This window comes from Colletotrichum siamense (assembly GCF_013390195.1).
Source record: "Colletotrichum siamense strain Cg363 chromosome Unknown KSG_Cg363_contig02, whole genome shotgun sequence".
Lineage (NCBI taxonomy): Eukaryota > Fungi > Ascomycota > Sordariomycetes > Glomerellales > Glomerellaceae > Colletotrichum > Colletotrichum siamense.
The window spans coordinates 2,669,391-2,684,328 of NW_023501015.1; the positions used below are offsets into that span (position 1 = coordinate 2,669,391).

Consider the following 14,938-nt stretch of genomic DNA (forward strand, 5'->3'; position numbering starts at 1 on the left):
TCAAGGTTTTGGCAGTTTGTATCGTATCATACCCACAACGATTGAAATTTAGTAAAGAAGCAGGCAATCAACATTGTGCCTTTTAGTCACTACAACAACCTTCTGCAGGTTCGCAGTGATGCCATCATAAACTTGGGACAGTGTTCGTCGTAAAGGTATCATCTATCAGCCTCATCTGGTTGCTGTATTACTCAAAAGCGAAATCACGCCACCGCGAGCGGTTTCATCTTCATTTCTCTTTTCTCCTCCCTGCAAGCAGATCTCGTCGTCTGCTCAATTTTACCCATGCTAAATGTACAAAAAACCAAGAACGCGTCAAAATACATGCTGCGATGAACCGCCATTCTACTCCGCCGAGGCCCTGGCAAGAGCCTCATGCAGGTGGGGTGGGAAGCGGTAGCGCAGCTGGCTGGTGTAGGTGGTCAGGTCGAGCGTCATCTGCCTCATCTGCTCGACCATCATGCGGCGGGTACCCTCGTTGCCGCTGAACTGGCCGCCGGTCAGCTGGTCGCGCTGGCGGGTGCAGCAGATGATGGTCCACATGAGCAGGTTGGGGACGTTGATGGAGACGGGCTGGGACAGGCCCGAGAATTTTGAGGCGTAGGCGCGGATGATGCTTGGGTCGCCGCTGGCGTCCAGGGGGAGGATCTCCAGGGAGCGGATTTTCTAGCAGCAGATGTTAGTCTGGGGGTTTCGCGAGGAGAGGAGGTTGTTACTTACGTCGAGACACTGAGCCCACTGGCCGGCTTCGACAAGAGACTTGATGGTGCTCATTTCCAACAGGACGCGGCAGGCAACCTTGTTCTGGTCCTGGATCTTGCGATGGAACATGGCATCGCGCTCGTACATGGACATCATGGTGCGCGCAAGCTCGACGGGGTCGTCGATGGACGCCAGGCTGAGGCTGCTGCCGGCCGCGGCCTCCTGGCCAGCGGCACGGGGCTTGACGGGCATCAGGCGCATGGGGTCCTCGCCAATCTCGAGAGAGATGGCCTCGCTCAAGGCGCGGCTGACGATGGATACGACGGTGTCGTACTCGCCAGCCAAGTGATACAAGAGGACGGAGTCGGTGGTACGGCCGTTCTCGTCTGCGAAGCTGGCAGCCTGTACGGTGACTGTGTTGATGAAATCGTTCTCCTCCGTCAGACCAATTAGCGGGCCACGCTCCTCGATGATGCCGCGAATCCGCTGGCCGTCGGGACGAATGTCGCCAATGAGCTTGCTAAACTCTCTTGTCTCGAGGACGAGCTCGCGGAGGGCCTCCCAGCAGAGGTTGGCGTGGCGGCGGCCGGCCTCGCCTGCCAGGTCCATGTTGAGGCAGATGAGGGTCAGGTAGTCCACGGCCGAAACGACGTCGGCAGCACGGAAGTCCCTGGTGTAGTATCCAATCATTCTGCCAAAGTTGATTTGGACCAGATCCTTGACGTTCAGGCTGCGCAGGTCGTTCGAAGCGCTGAATGGATCGGAAGGACGGAGCAGACCGTAGTATTCCAGGGCGATGGCGAAGTGGACCGCATCAACGTACGAAAAGGGGTAGAGGTAGGCAATGGCCTCCTCGAACATGCCGGAGAGAACCTGCAAGTAGAAGAACATGCCAAAGCTGCCGCTGTTGTCTTCAGACGAGGACTTGGGAAAATGCTTAGCACCAATCTCCTTGATACTCGACTGCAATTCGGAGAGACCGTATGCCTCACTGGCAACCTCGACTGAGCGGTCGCCTTCTCTGGCAAGGTTGAACTGAAGCCAGATCCAGTCATTGATGTCGGTGTTGAGTCCGTCAAGGCTGCGGTTGTTCAAATCGCAACGACCAATGATCTTGTAACAGGCCATACGGAAGGGATCGATGGAGTTGTCGGGGGCATTGCGAACTCTTTGAGTGTACTCGGCGTTGCACCTGTCCTGCAGCGTCCTCTTAAGTCTACGGTCTTCGTTGGATGCGTAGCCGTTGAGGTAACTCTGGAATGTCCGGTCGATGCTGCGGAATTGGTTGCCGTTATCATTAACGTACTTGGCCGCCTCGCTAACGTTACCAGACCGCAACAGGTAGAAGACGATGGCCCAGACGTATTCTCCCCCGACTTGCTGAAGTTCCGTGTTGTCAGGCACCAGATCCTTTCTAGCTGATCGCAGGCGGATATACGCTCTAATCTTGCTAACGATATCGGGACGACCGCCCAGGTTGGCCTCGTGGGGATGTTTTGAAATAAGACCTTCAACTTCCTGCAAGAACTGCTTCTCCAGAAATTTGTTGGCACCCTCGAGTAGCCGCTTCCGCATGGCTATCGAGTTGGAAGAGTTGGGGGACTCGTCCAAGTACATCTTGGCAAATTGTCTCTCCTTGGCCGTGGCACCATTGATGGTGGTCTCGGCTTCAGGATCCTCACCGACAATCTCTCTAACGGCATGGTATGCCTCGACAATGTGCGGGGCGTACGGGTCGAGAGAGCGGTGCTCAACGTCTGCGAGCTCTGAAAGAATAGGGTAAGGGTGGTTGATAAGGCGAGCCGAGTTGAGGCTGCGAACCTTTTCGGAAAGCTTGCTCTGTTTCTCGCGCAGAGACCTGTCGTCAGTGTTGATGTGGCCGGTCAGAGATCCGCCGTTATCGGTAGAGCGGTCAACATCGGAGAACTCGGGCTGATGCGTGCCGATCTTGCTGGCGTTGCCAATGACAGAACGGTGCATGCTGGACTTGCCCAGGACACTGGCTCTACCGGAGCGAGCGCCAGCCGCCTGACTCTTGGTGCGGCGTGAGCGACCAAAACCGCCAGTTGATTCCCTCATGGACGCCGCGCCTCCGAATGATGCCTCCTCGCGAGGCTTGATTCCAAAGTGTTCGTAGATACGCTTGCGCTGGTTCTCCCACTCCATCGTCACGTTGTCCTCCAGAAAGTTATCAAAATCGCGAACGGATCTCTCGAGGCCGTCAGCAATCATGCTCATCGTAGTCTTCGTTTGGAGGTTCGCGAGGTAGGTCTCGACGTCGATCTCGGCGGGCGAGTAGCCAGTCGGTCTCTCAACACGGCCGGTCTGAAGGTCGAGGGATCCGAGGTCCCTGGCAGCCGTTCCGGGGTCGACACCAGACGCGGCGAGGAGGTAGTGTGCTCTGCCATCGGAAGGGCGCTCCTGGGCCTTGGTTCCCAGCTTCTTCAGGCGCTGGCGCAGGTCACCCAGGCCGAGCTGCAAACTGGGGAGGTCCTCGACGCCGCTCTCGCCATCTCCCTGCCTCTTGCTCTTTGCAAAAAGGCTGTCGAAGTATGCGCCAGAGGTCTGGCCCTGCTGGGCTTGCGATTGGTTGTTCGTGTTCTGGTTCTGCTGTTGTTGCTGTTGCTGTCCCTGCTGGGGGAAGAGAGAGCTGGCAAGGGGATTGGTAGTAGTCTGGCCGAGTGTCGTGCCGGCCTGCGTTTGATTCTGGTTGCCGGCGAGGCCGCCACCGAAGAGGGACGGTTTCTGCGCTGTCGATGCCCCGAGACCTCCCAAGCCGCCCAAGCTGAGGCCGCCCGTTTGTTGCTGTTGTCCTTGTTGTTGTTGCGCAGGCTGGCCGAACAGAGAAGACTGCTGCTGCGCCGGTTGCTGTGTCGTCGAGGCGCCGAAGAGTCCACCGCTGGTCTGAGGCTTGTTCTGATTCAAGTTGCCAAAGAGCCCACCGGATGCAGGCGTCGTGCTCGCGGGCTGGGCACCGGGTGTCGCTTGTCCAAAGAGACCTCCGCCGGTCGTCGCTCCCTGCTGGGGAGTGCTGGTCGAGCCGCCCAGGATGCCGCCACCCAAGGGCTTGTTGCCGAAGAGCGACATGGTGATATCGTGAGCGCGTCAAGTCGAATTCGGATTGAGCGCTGCGATGGGCGTGGGAATGGCAGTAGTGAAGATGGTGGACGCGATCCGATGATGATCAGGCGCGTTTGGGGATGGAAATTTTGAGGTTTGGGAGAGCTCTCAGCAACAGCTCCACTGATTGGTGGGGAGCGACCAGGCAACGGACACCATTCTAGGTTCCGAGTACAAGCGCCCCTGGCATTGCAAACGACGAATGAAGGTAGACGCTACTTGATGCTTGCAGACCCACCTGGGACACTCACCGAGAAGCAGCGTCGGTGAGATGTTGACTTACAACGCTGGCTTTGTGTGCCATTCACATTGTAAATACTCCATCTGGGCGAGAAGATTCCCGTTCGATATTCATTTACCATATCATTGTGCAGGAATTTATAATAACTCCAAGTGTCTATGTTTCCAGGCTTTTTTTAGTCGCTACAATAACTTAAAATACTTACTAGCACAAGTTGCCAATTTGTTAGCTGGCTTCCTATCAAGACCAAGTACAACTTAATCAACGTCCACAGATATTAGGATAGTTACTTTCCACGGACAACGTGGTTTGATATTCCATCGCGATATTCTATGGTATCTTCACCTATCACAAAGAACAAATTCTTCCTAGTATGTCTTCGTCGGTCCGCATCATTGTCTATTCCTGTACTACAGAAATAATTTTATATCCATAGACGGTAGTCTGTATGAACTATTCTGTAGCTCAGATTCTTACCTCAAACAATTTGTTCTGTTTATGAAATATGAAGATTGTCTTTGACTGCAACGTCACCTGCCTCTCGCTTCGAGGCTTCGACAAGCTGGAGGAAATGTCCTCCATAGTAGCACCAAACGATTCAGGACCACCCCTGAGAAGCACTCAGAAACGAAAGGCTCTGGACACTATATCGCCTGGATACTACGTAGTCTATAATCATCCAGATGCAGAATACCCAGGAGATGCCATCAAGCTTTGAAGATCACTCTGGTGACCACTGTGCGTAGTCTGCCTCACCGCTGAAAGACTCACATCCCGACGGTGATGATGGCCCATTCTGATTCTAAACAGCTAGACACTATCCAACTATTCCCCCAAACGGCTACTTCATCTTCTTCACGAGCCATGCCGAAAATGGGGGTACATGGAATTTGAAGACGAGGCCCGCAAGCGATCCGCTAATTCTCGACTCTGTTCTGACCCCCGAACAGAGCAGTCGAGATCTCAATCACCGAGCCAGCCTCCCCTAAACCTGATCATGATTATCACAATGCATCTACCGAGGAAGATAAGCCCAAAATGAACTGAACTTTGGATCTCCGAAGTATCTCGGCCTTCCTTCGCCCTTCGGAGACGAGCCGTCCTGTACACCTCGACCCGATCCCCTGAAATTCACACCGAAAAGGAGCCGCCGCAATTATCACACCACACGATCCAACCCCGCCGCCCCTGGATCTACCCTCTCCCCCGTCAAAACCGCTCAAGATAGGCCGCCGTTGGGAAACATCATTCCCGCCAGCCTCAATCCAACTCATAAATCTCGTGACCGCCCGGTCCGACCTCGAACAGCCTATCCATGCACCCACACACCCCTTGACCTGGGATATTTCCATCCAACTCCCGCAGAGCCTCACCCAGAGATCCATACCATACTAAATCTCGCAGTATTTATCGCTGAACCAAAACCTCCGTCTCCTGATCCGCCGGCCCGACTACAGAGCCTCATCTCTCGGCGCCTCTGCCATGCAGATGACTGAACACGACCTCACAGATCCACGGCCAAACAAGCATCTGGTTCCTCGGCCCGTACAAACATCCCACGTCGAGTGTAACAAACCACCCGACATGTCAAAACCACAATGTCGGTCCTGCCAATCACGCCACCCCCTAACCCACGGAACGGGAACCGAAGCGACCTGCCATGTCTGCGCCGCTAGTGCACCAGAGCGGAGCCCCTCAGTCTGTCATCACCTGTCAGCGCCGAGTCCAACGTTGCAAGTGATACCTGTTAGTCAGGCCAGTCGTGCCTTGTTACATGCATCTTCCGACGACGTCTTTCACATCTGGCAGCTGCTGCACCTGGCTAGATTATCAGATATGATAGACTTCTTTTAATCTACGTTGCTAGCTAAAGGCCGATTCAGGCTCTAGTGTGTTGTGTTCTGTGTATGAATGTTTGTTTCTGACAAAGCTATTGCAAATGGTAGCAAGAAGGAGCCGCGAGGCTTCCTTGTATCGATGTGCGTCATATGGGTATCTTTTTTTGACCTCTGTGCTGTGAGACGGTCTTCTTCGATTCCCAAACGCCTTGCAAATGCTTCGACCCTTCCACTAACAATGTCGAGAAGTCCATGTGCTGAAAAAACAATCATCTGCAGGAACCGTTTCTATCCCACACTCCCAAGCAAAAAAAACATCATAGTCGTAGTTGAGTTGACCTCGAACTCCACAAACGCCCAAGCGAAACATTACCCATTATTGTTGTACAAGTGTCGTCGTAATATAATACAGTTCAGAGTGCCCTGTTCTCTGAGCTCAGGCAGCGCGGTCGACGGTGCGCTGCGGGCGGTAGTTGGGAATTTCGGAGAATGTCGACTTGTCCGCGCTGTAGCGGTATGCGTGGAAATCGTATCCGTAAGGCTTGGGCTCAATCGAGTACAGCATACCCAAGGGAACATCCAAGTCCGCAATCTCGTTGCGGGTAAGATCCATGAAGTAGGCCATGAGAACTCGGCAGACCGAGCGGTGGCCGATAATAAGGACGTGGTCCTCGATGCGCTCGATTTCGCGCACCATGTCGCGAAGGCGGGCGATGACTTGGAGGTATCCCTCACCTCCAACACCCGGATAAGTGTAGTGAAGCTTGTCCTCAGCGCGCTTCTTGTACTCGCCAGGGAATCTCCTGGCAATCTCTTCATACGTCATGCCCTCAAACAGGCCTGCGTTGAGCTCGTTCAACATCGCCCAGTTCTTTACGTCGTAGTCGTCATCAGCATCAAAATGCTCCGCTGTCTGGACGCTACGCTTCAACATTGATGTCCACACACAAAAGTTCTTCTCCTCCAGCTCGCGGTTGAGCTCAGGGTACGGCGGAGTATGGTCACCAGCCTTCGGCGGAAACGACGATTGAGCGATTTTGTCCTTCTGCTCAATGAGCCACTCCTTGCGCTTCTGTGTAATGAAGTCATGGAGGGCCTTGCCATATCGCTCTCCATCGGGAGTTAAATCCGAATCTCCGCCGAGCTTTCCGAGGCGGTTGTCGACGCTTTGTCCGTGCCGGGTGAGCCATATCTGCCGCGGCGCCAGGTTGAAAGTTGTCAGGTATGAGCTGATACCGCCGCTCAGAAACCCGCGCAGTCTGTATTGGACGAGCTTACGACCGACATCAATCATCTGCAGTCGGTGTTAGTGATTGACGCGATGTTGTAGATGGGTGCGCACATACCTGAATGTATTGCATGTCATGCTTCTCCTCATAGTCCCCGATGGGTACGTAGGCACTCTCATAAGCCGCAACGCGCTTCTTAAAATCCGCGAGGGACTGGTGAGGATCCTTGTCCTTGTAATCGGGACCCGAAAGCTTCAGGCGCATGTTTGCCTCTAAGAGCTGCATTACTGTTAGACGACTCAAACAAGGGGAAGAATGCGCGTCTCTACTCACGTTCTGGTCGTGGCAGATACTCTCGATGAAGAGAATACCCAGCTTGGGCTCCCTCTCCTTAATCCGGTCGACCAAGAGCTGTCGGCGGTGAATTGTGCTGTTGGTCGCATCGAGGATGCCCACAGAGCCTCCCTGATGAAGGAGATAGTCCAGCAGCTCGTCCAAAGTATCCAAGGCAACCTGCTCGCGGATCTTGGATGCTGTCTCGTTGGTCGGCTCGAAGAATCTGGCAGACTGATCCATAGTGTCGGCGTCGGGTGTGTTGAGGTTCAGCTCAGTGGGCTCCTTGTTGCCCTGCGCAGGGAAGCCGTTCAACAGGATCGAGGCAGCTTGTGTCGGAGGATCAAACTTGAGTGGCGAGGGGGGCCATGGCGACTTCAACGGCGACTTCATCGGCGAGGAAACGCCAGCAGCCACACGTCTTCTGTTTCCAACATTGAAGATGCGCGAGTCGTACTGCTGCCATGAAAGATATCTTTGCACCTTTTTGGTGATGTATGATTTTCCTCTCGCAGGCAGCCCGACCATGATAATAACGAGCTTCGCAGCAACATCTCTGTCGCTGATCTTTCCATCGGGCGAAGCTCTCGACACGGTCATGCCGGGTACATTCAGTGTGGCTGGGTGCGGGCGAAGTCGTGGGGTGGTTCCTCCAGAATTTTGTCTTACAGGCGGGCTGTTCAAGGAGCAAAAGTTAGTCAACCTATGCAATACCAAGCTATATGAAGGCGCCAATTCTACGAGCAGCTTTCTTGACGCAGCACAGAGAAATATGGTTGTACACATACATTCTAGGCGAGTTTGGGGCGGTTGAGACGACGCTTCGCATGGCTGGAGGGGTGTCGGAGGAGGCAATGAGAGATCGGTCGCGCAGGGCAATGGGCCCGCTGAGGTCGTTCATGGATCTAAGAGCATGCGCCATGGCGGGGGGAGGCAGCAGCGCATCGTGGAGGTGAGGATGGGAAACGGGCGGTGGTGGCAGTTCGCCGTTGGTAACCGCGATCGTGGGCGACCTGGTATTCGAATGGATTGGGGGCGATGACGAAGGCGCGCGGGAATCCCTGGTGTTGGAGCTCATTGCCAGTTTCGCCAGAGCAGATTGCTTGGCCTGTATGAGACCAAGGTCTTTTTCCAAGGGAAACAAGAAATGTTAACGATTATATTCTGGACAAGAGCGATTTCTCCGAAAGGTCGAGTGGGAGGAAAGTTTTTGGGGTTGAACCTTTTGGGCAGGAAGCATGAAAGTTCAAGGAATCTACGAACCTGGACTGTATGGAAAGACTGCGGAAGGCATGGGGACGGATTTAGGGTGTGGAAGAGTCGGCGACTGGGTCTAAAAGGTGGAAGGAGTCACAGGGTGCCACTGCTGGCAGCAGCTGCTACTGGACTGGTGGCTACCAGGTAGGTAGTGTCCCAAGGTAGGTAGGTAGGTAGGTAGGTAGGTAGGTAGGTAGGTAGGTAGGTAGGTACTGGAGGAAGGTAGCGGAGTGAGACTGGGCCTGCCCCGTTTAGAGCGTTGGCCGCTTTGTTCAGGGAAATGTCGTTCGGTTCCAATGTCCCAAGGGCTGCACCCAATGGAGGTGCAGGGATGGGGAAGCTGGTCGAGCTGTCCGACGTGGGTGATGAAATGTGGCGTCGAGGATGGCCTAGCTCGTACCTTAGCGCGCACAGGGGTCCGGGCGACGAGGGAAAAAAAGGGTTTGTTGAGAGGCCGGACAGGGAAGGAAGCGCGTGTAAGTGGACTGCAGCAGCCGGGCGCGGTCACTGGAGGCGAGGGTATTCTGTACGAAATCGGTATGACGGACAGGCTGGCTGGTCGTTTGGAGGTCACCGTCGTTCTTGGAGAGGTGATGCAAGTCGATGTTGATATCGATGTTGCTGATATCCGGAGTAAGGTAGAGAGGTGCCCGACCTGCTGTTGATGTGTATTCGGCAAAGCTGTCGTAGGTAGGTCGGTAGACAGACAGACGGAAGGATGGGAGACGAAAAAGATTGCAATGCAATGCGACGGGCTTGAGTCTGGTTAAAGTATAGAAGGAAAAAGAAGAGGGGAGGGGGAGGGCCAGAGCGATGGAGCTCCGAGGTGGTGGAAAGGACCGATAAATATCTCCAACTTAAGGTAGGCAGGGACTCTTTGGTGGATGGGACGGGATGGGATGAGATGGGATGGGCGTACGAAGTCAGGGTCGACTTGACTTGACTTGGGGCTCAGGGCTGGGCTCCAGCCTGGCGCAGGTAGGTATCCGTCGACACCAAACACCAGATTTTTGATGGGTTCTGATGGGGGTGAAGATGAGAATGGCCGATGAATGAGGTGACTCTCACTCGCTCTCACCCTCATCCTCACCATGCACCACACGGATACACATCCTGCTCTTCCGTCTCTCCCGTTCCATTTCTCTCTGCCTGCTCTGCCTGAGGTCTTGACTCTGCCTCTGACTGACTCTGAAGGTACCAGGACGGGAGGTGCGAGGCCGTCGGGGAGTAAGGCGTGTCAAGGCCAGATCCGAACCGAACCTAGGTGACCTCGAGCTGGAAATAACCACTAAACTCGTCGTGTCGTAGCATCTCCAAGGGCTCTGGAGCAATGGACACGCTTGGCACCGATCCAGGACCTGGGACCTTTTCACCATGCACTGGAAATTGCCAGAGAAACTCGGGCACACTGCCAAAAAACCGCACCCCTCCCCTCCCCCTCTCCTCCAGTCCCCTCACGCCTAGGTACGGTACCTAAGGTATGTCGCCCCCCATCCACCACCGCCCTGCGGCCAACGGTCGAATCGGCGCAAGCAGACGCAACCACCTCGCCCACGCCCACGCCCACGGCCATGCTGCGGCGACGGCGCGGCGGCCTTCTAGAGGCGTTCCCTCAGTGGGGATTCGCCCTTCCAGCGTCTCCCCCAAGATGGGGCACAGGAGCCCGCGCTGCTGCATGCTCGGTGGCCGGTCGCCGATGCGCGAGCGAGCAGCAAGCCCACCAAGCCCTTTCTTTCCACTGGGCTTCTCTCTCACTGCCCTTGTCCAGGACATTCAGGCACACCCCCGCTATCAGAAAGAAAAAACCCTTGTCCAGCGCCTCGAATGGCACCAGAGCCCTGGGATTGCTGGACTGCGTGCCGTGGGAGCCAGACGCGATGGGGGTGTCGGGGGTTTTGCCTCGACTCGTTTGATTTTTATTTTATTTTGGCTATTTTATTGTATTTTGATTTTCTAGTCCCTCCCTCGCTCGGAATAAAGCCTTAAGTTGTGGTTTTGGACTGACAGTGGTGGGCTTTCCCTGTCAAACGCGGCGTCTGGGCGCCTTCGGCAAGCCACCCTTTTTCCTGTCAAACCTATCCGTCCGACGGTCCGTTTGAGAGGGCGTAGATATGCCATGTCTAATCATGCCAATCCCAGCGAACCAGTGCCAAACAATTCCAATAGTCAAGAATGCGGTGTACGAACATGTCCTCTCAGACTCTCTGCCAAGGCAAGGCAAAGCGCAGCAAGGCGGACGGGATGAGCACTGCGCTGGGCTGGGCTGGGCGACGTGGACGGCGGCAGAATATCCACGAGTGCCTGTGCCCCTGCTCGCACATGCTGCCTGCCCTTCTTTCGCGCGTTGAGCGACTGCAATGTCAAAGTGGACTCACTCTGCCCCGGAGGTGAGGTGAGGTTCAACACTCCGCCAGCAGGGGCACCTGGAAGCTCCCAGCGATCGCTCCCCCAATCCCGTTCGCGGCCCAGACAATTCATACGCAAAGCCTCTGGCTGATTGCCAGCATTCCACTTTCCACCTTTCCTGAGGTCATTTCACGTGTTTGCTATGGGAGGCACGTACGTGTGTGTACTGCTGTTGCTGGGCGATATACCTTATTCTATGATTTTCCCACAATCACTGGCCGGCAGGTGGTTGTCCAGCGGATGCCAAGGTCCATCTTCCGCGACTACGTAGACGCCATGCAGCAAGATGTGACTCAGAGATGAGATCGTCTGGGTACGGCCGAGCTGAAGTGAAGCTGTAACACCGTCGAGCTGGGCATCTCATCTCATCCATCCCCTTCAGTGAGCCGCTGGCACGGTAAATGGTAATTATGGGTGTAATTCCGGCCCCCAATACCTGTCAGGCCCTGCCTCAGGCTGGGTCGATCTGATGCTGATGCTTAACAAACGACCCAAATAGAAGGGCCGCTGTAAAATCAATAACATTTACTTTTTTATACTGCGTACCTTATTCTACCGCATTTGGCCCTGATAGTCGTTGCTGTTGGGTGTTTTGTCCATCTCTGGGGGTCTTGGCCAATGCCTGGAGCCAGTTCATCCACGCCCTCCTCCCCCCATGTCCATGTCTATGTCCAAGCCCTCCTCGCCTTGTCCACAGTCCTAACGTCCACCGTCTGGCCATGTCATGGATGTCAGCCAGTGAAGCCACCCATCCTCCGTGCACCATGCCCGACGGAAACCTCAACAATCACCCTCCTCTCTCTCCTTCCCGTCGTCCAAAATAAGCCCAAACATCATCTTTGACGGCCGGCCCCATCCTCTGCCTCTCCCCGTCTGCCTGGGTCAGGCTCTGTGCTGTGCGGTGCCTTGCCCGGGTCCCGTCGTGTCCATCCCTCGCGTCTGTGTTGTGTTTCCCCAGGTACATGCTCCTGCCACACCGGCCTACAAACCTGGAAATAGCTGCAGAACGAACTGAAGTGCCGTCTTGGCTTATCGAGGCGTTCAATGCTCACTTCTCGCCCATCATCTCTCGGTGCTGGGTGAGGTGGCCTTGCCTTGCTCACCGGGCATGTCGGAGATACCCCGTAGATCCATCTTGTCTCTGCTGCGCTTCCCACTTCCCTTCCCACTCAAATGTTTCACGACTCAGGTCTTCATGTACCAGCCCGCCAAGTCTGCCTCCTGAATCAACTGGTGCCGGCACCGATGGCTAATTCTATGAACCATCTCAACTTCTCAAGCATTCCAGCCATCAGCCAAGAAGAAAGAAGAGACCACTCACGTTGAGCCTCGTCAACACGCCTTCGAGCCCACCCCAAAGCTTATCCTTACCTTAGGCTACGGCTACCGGCTACGCTGTGCCGCCCTCCCTCCCCTTCGCATACTTTGACGGTTATCTGACTTGGTCAGCTCTGGTTGGCGAGAAAACTAATGCTTGATCAACACCTGGTCCTGTCATCTGGCTTTCTGCGGTGCTGCAACATGTCTCCGACAGCCCTCTCAACAAAGTCGCACACACAAGGAGGATGGGATACACAGCATAGTTTGACACACCACCTCCTGCGGTCGCTGCGGTCGCGTGTCGATGATATTCCATTACATATTCTGTTGGCGTTGCGACAACTCAGCTAGCGCTTGGGCTGACCTCGGAACCACCCCGAAGTCCGGAGGCTGGCATGAGAAACCTCCACGCCCCGGAGATCCGCTCCAGAGCATGGCTCCGCTGCGTCTCGGTGAACCGCGGGCGCGAACCCCTCATCGAATCCCTGGCCGTTCTCGACTTGATGTGGGGTTGGAGTTCTGGAGACTCCAGGAAGCTGTCTGTCATTGTCAATTGTCAACTGTCGATCGATGAACGCCAGCCTTCTGTTTGACGTCTCGTCACTGCGAGATTGCCAATCCTTCTCCCTCGGTCTGGGCGGTGATGTCAGAAAAGGACTTCCCTAGCGCATGGCCGCCCTCAACCACAACGAAACACCGTGCCGAGCCCGCTTGCACAGCATGCAGAAACGGCAGGATATCAATCCGCATGTCCCGCCAAAGTATGGGAACGCCATGTCATCGGCCTCGAGACGAGCGAGGCTTGCGTCCAACACCACCATTTTTCACTGCCTGGTTGCACCATGTCATTGGCAGAGCCAATCACCTCTCAAGTCGTAAAGCTGCCAGGCTGTCTCCATGTCTTCCTTCATGCTTCCGTTCAGAACAAGGTCTGGGCGTGGATGACGAAGGGGAGAAATTTGGCGCAGAACCCCCACTCCAGGCTCGTTGCGAAGGCTGTGGCGCTGTTACACTGCAGGATGCAGACTGCAGAAAAGACATCGGAGCTTCCCTTCCAAACTCCTCAATATCAGATTGTGGGGAGCAAAGATTCGTTTGATTGATTAATTGCTTCAGGCGCCGGCGGCGCGGGCCTCATTAGCACTTTTTTCCTGCCATGCTGACGGGTGCCGCCGCGCGGTTTGCTGCCCCTCCTCGTCCTCAAATCGAGCAGCTGCAGGCGTTGTTGAGTGCAAGCAGGCTATTCCCTTTCTGCCGCTGACTCCGCGTTCATCATGAGGGGTCCACGGCAGGCCGTGCCGTCGCTTGCTGAAAATCCCACGATCTGCTCTTGGACAGGGGACCAATCAGAGTGGCTGGATTCTCCAAGAATCTACGAATAGGAGCGCCTGCTGGATCTGCAGATGCGACGGCTTCGCTCCCCCGTCGAGTCTCCTGGGGAATTCGCGAGGGGAAGTTGCCGATAGTCGGTGCAGACTGGTGCGTGTCGAAGACAAGCGTGAATTAGCAATGAGATGCGGTCGATGACGGCGGGGGGGGAACATGTGCAATTTCGCCGCATGGCGTGCCGTCATCGGAGATTGAGGGCTACCTTAACTTAAGGCGATGGGGCTCCCACACGTGGGGTTGAGTTGCCGTTGGACGATTGCATTTCTAAGCTGCCCGCGGCGCGGTGTCTCCGGAGAAAACAAGAGTTTGTCTGGCTTGCGAGACTTTGCGCCGAATGTTGGATAACCAATGAGACACTTGAGGATCAGCGTGACAGGTTCTGCTTGAAGATGTTGTGAGACACTCTGGGAACGGCAAACAGCGATGACTGGAAGAATGGGAATAGCTCCTGCGCTTGTTGGAAGGCCTGGAGCTCAACCATTGAAACCCGGGAATGCAAAGGCCTCCGATAGCTAAAGCTCAGTGCAAGGACCGGTTGGAGCGTATTTTTGGTGAGGTTTGGTGTGTCTTGGCTTGGTGTTGTTATTTTGTCCATCATCTCGATGGGCTAAGTCAGTTTCAGCGACAACGACAGCGACAGCGATGCGAACCGTCCCCAGCCTCCGCCTCTTTTCCCTTCCACTTCCCCCATCTCAGCCGGCGAGTCTTTGGCGCCGAAGTGTCTCCTATCCATGGATACTCGCAATCCCACACGGGGAAGTACGAGCCCCCTGGCCGAAGCCCGGTATCTTGAGAAAAGAACCTCCAGCGCAACCCGGGCGCGAAGGAAGTCCAAAAACAGAAAGAAACACTTGCAACGTGCAACAGGTCTGTCCAGGTGCAGTTACAGGAGCGAAATGCCCCACTACGAGGTGAGCGTTCGCACCGAGATGCTTTAGCGAACCGCTAGACGCCGTATCGATAAGAGGGGTGGCACCGGGGGACGGGGATCCGCTAGAGGCTCTGCTCTGCGCTACGATTCGATGCAGGGTCGTGCCTGGACATGGTACGGCGCCGGGTAGCTGGATCGTCAAAGGAGTCAAATTTTCTGATGCCTCACTCCC

The 14,938-nt window shown here is 55.2% G+C and overlaps 2 protein-coding genes across 2 annotated transcripts; both read right to left on the reverse strand.

The window, feature by feature from the left end:
• Nucleotides 1–345: 345 nt before the first annotated feature.
• NIC96 (Nucleoporin NIC96) lies at nucleotides 346–3,789 on the reverse strand (the record flags this gene model as incomplete). The annotated part of the gene is made up of 2 exons (XM_036634548.1): nucleotides 346–666; nucleotides 721–3,789. 2 exons carry the CDS (start codon nucleotides 3,787–3,789, stop codon nucleotides 346–348), a joined length of 3,390 nt encoding a protein of 1,129 aa, XP_036499497.1.
• Nucleotides 3,790–6,337: 2,548 nt separating this feature from the next.
• CGCS363_v002700 (putative 6-phosphofructo-2-kinase) lies at nucleotides 6,338–8,385 on the reverse strand (the record flags this gene model as incomplete). The annotated part of the gene is made up of 4 exons (XM_036634549.1): nucleotides 6,338–7,195; nucleotides 7,248–7,409; nucleotides 7,464–8,139; nucleotides 8,252–8,385. 4 exons carry the CDS (start codon nucleotides 8,383–8,385, stop codon nucleotides 6,338–6,340), a joined length of 1,830 nt encoding a protein of 609 aa, XP_036499761.1.
• Between the last annotated feature and the right edge of the window lie 6,553 nt (nucleotides 8,386–14,938).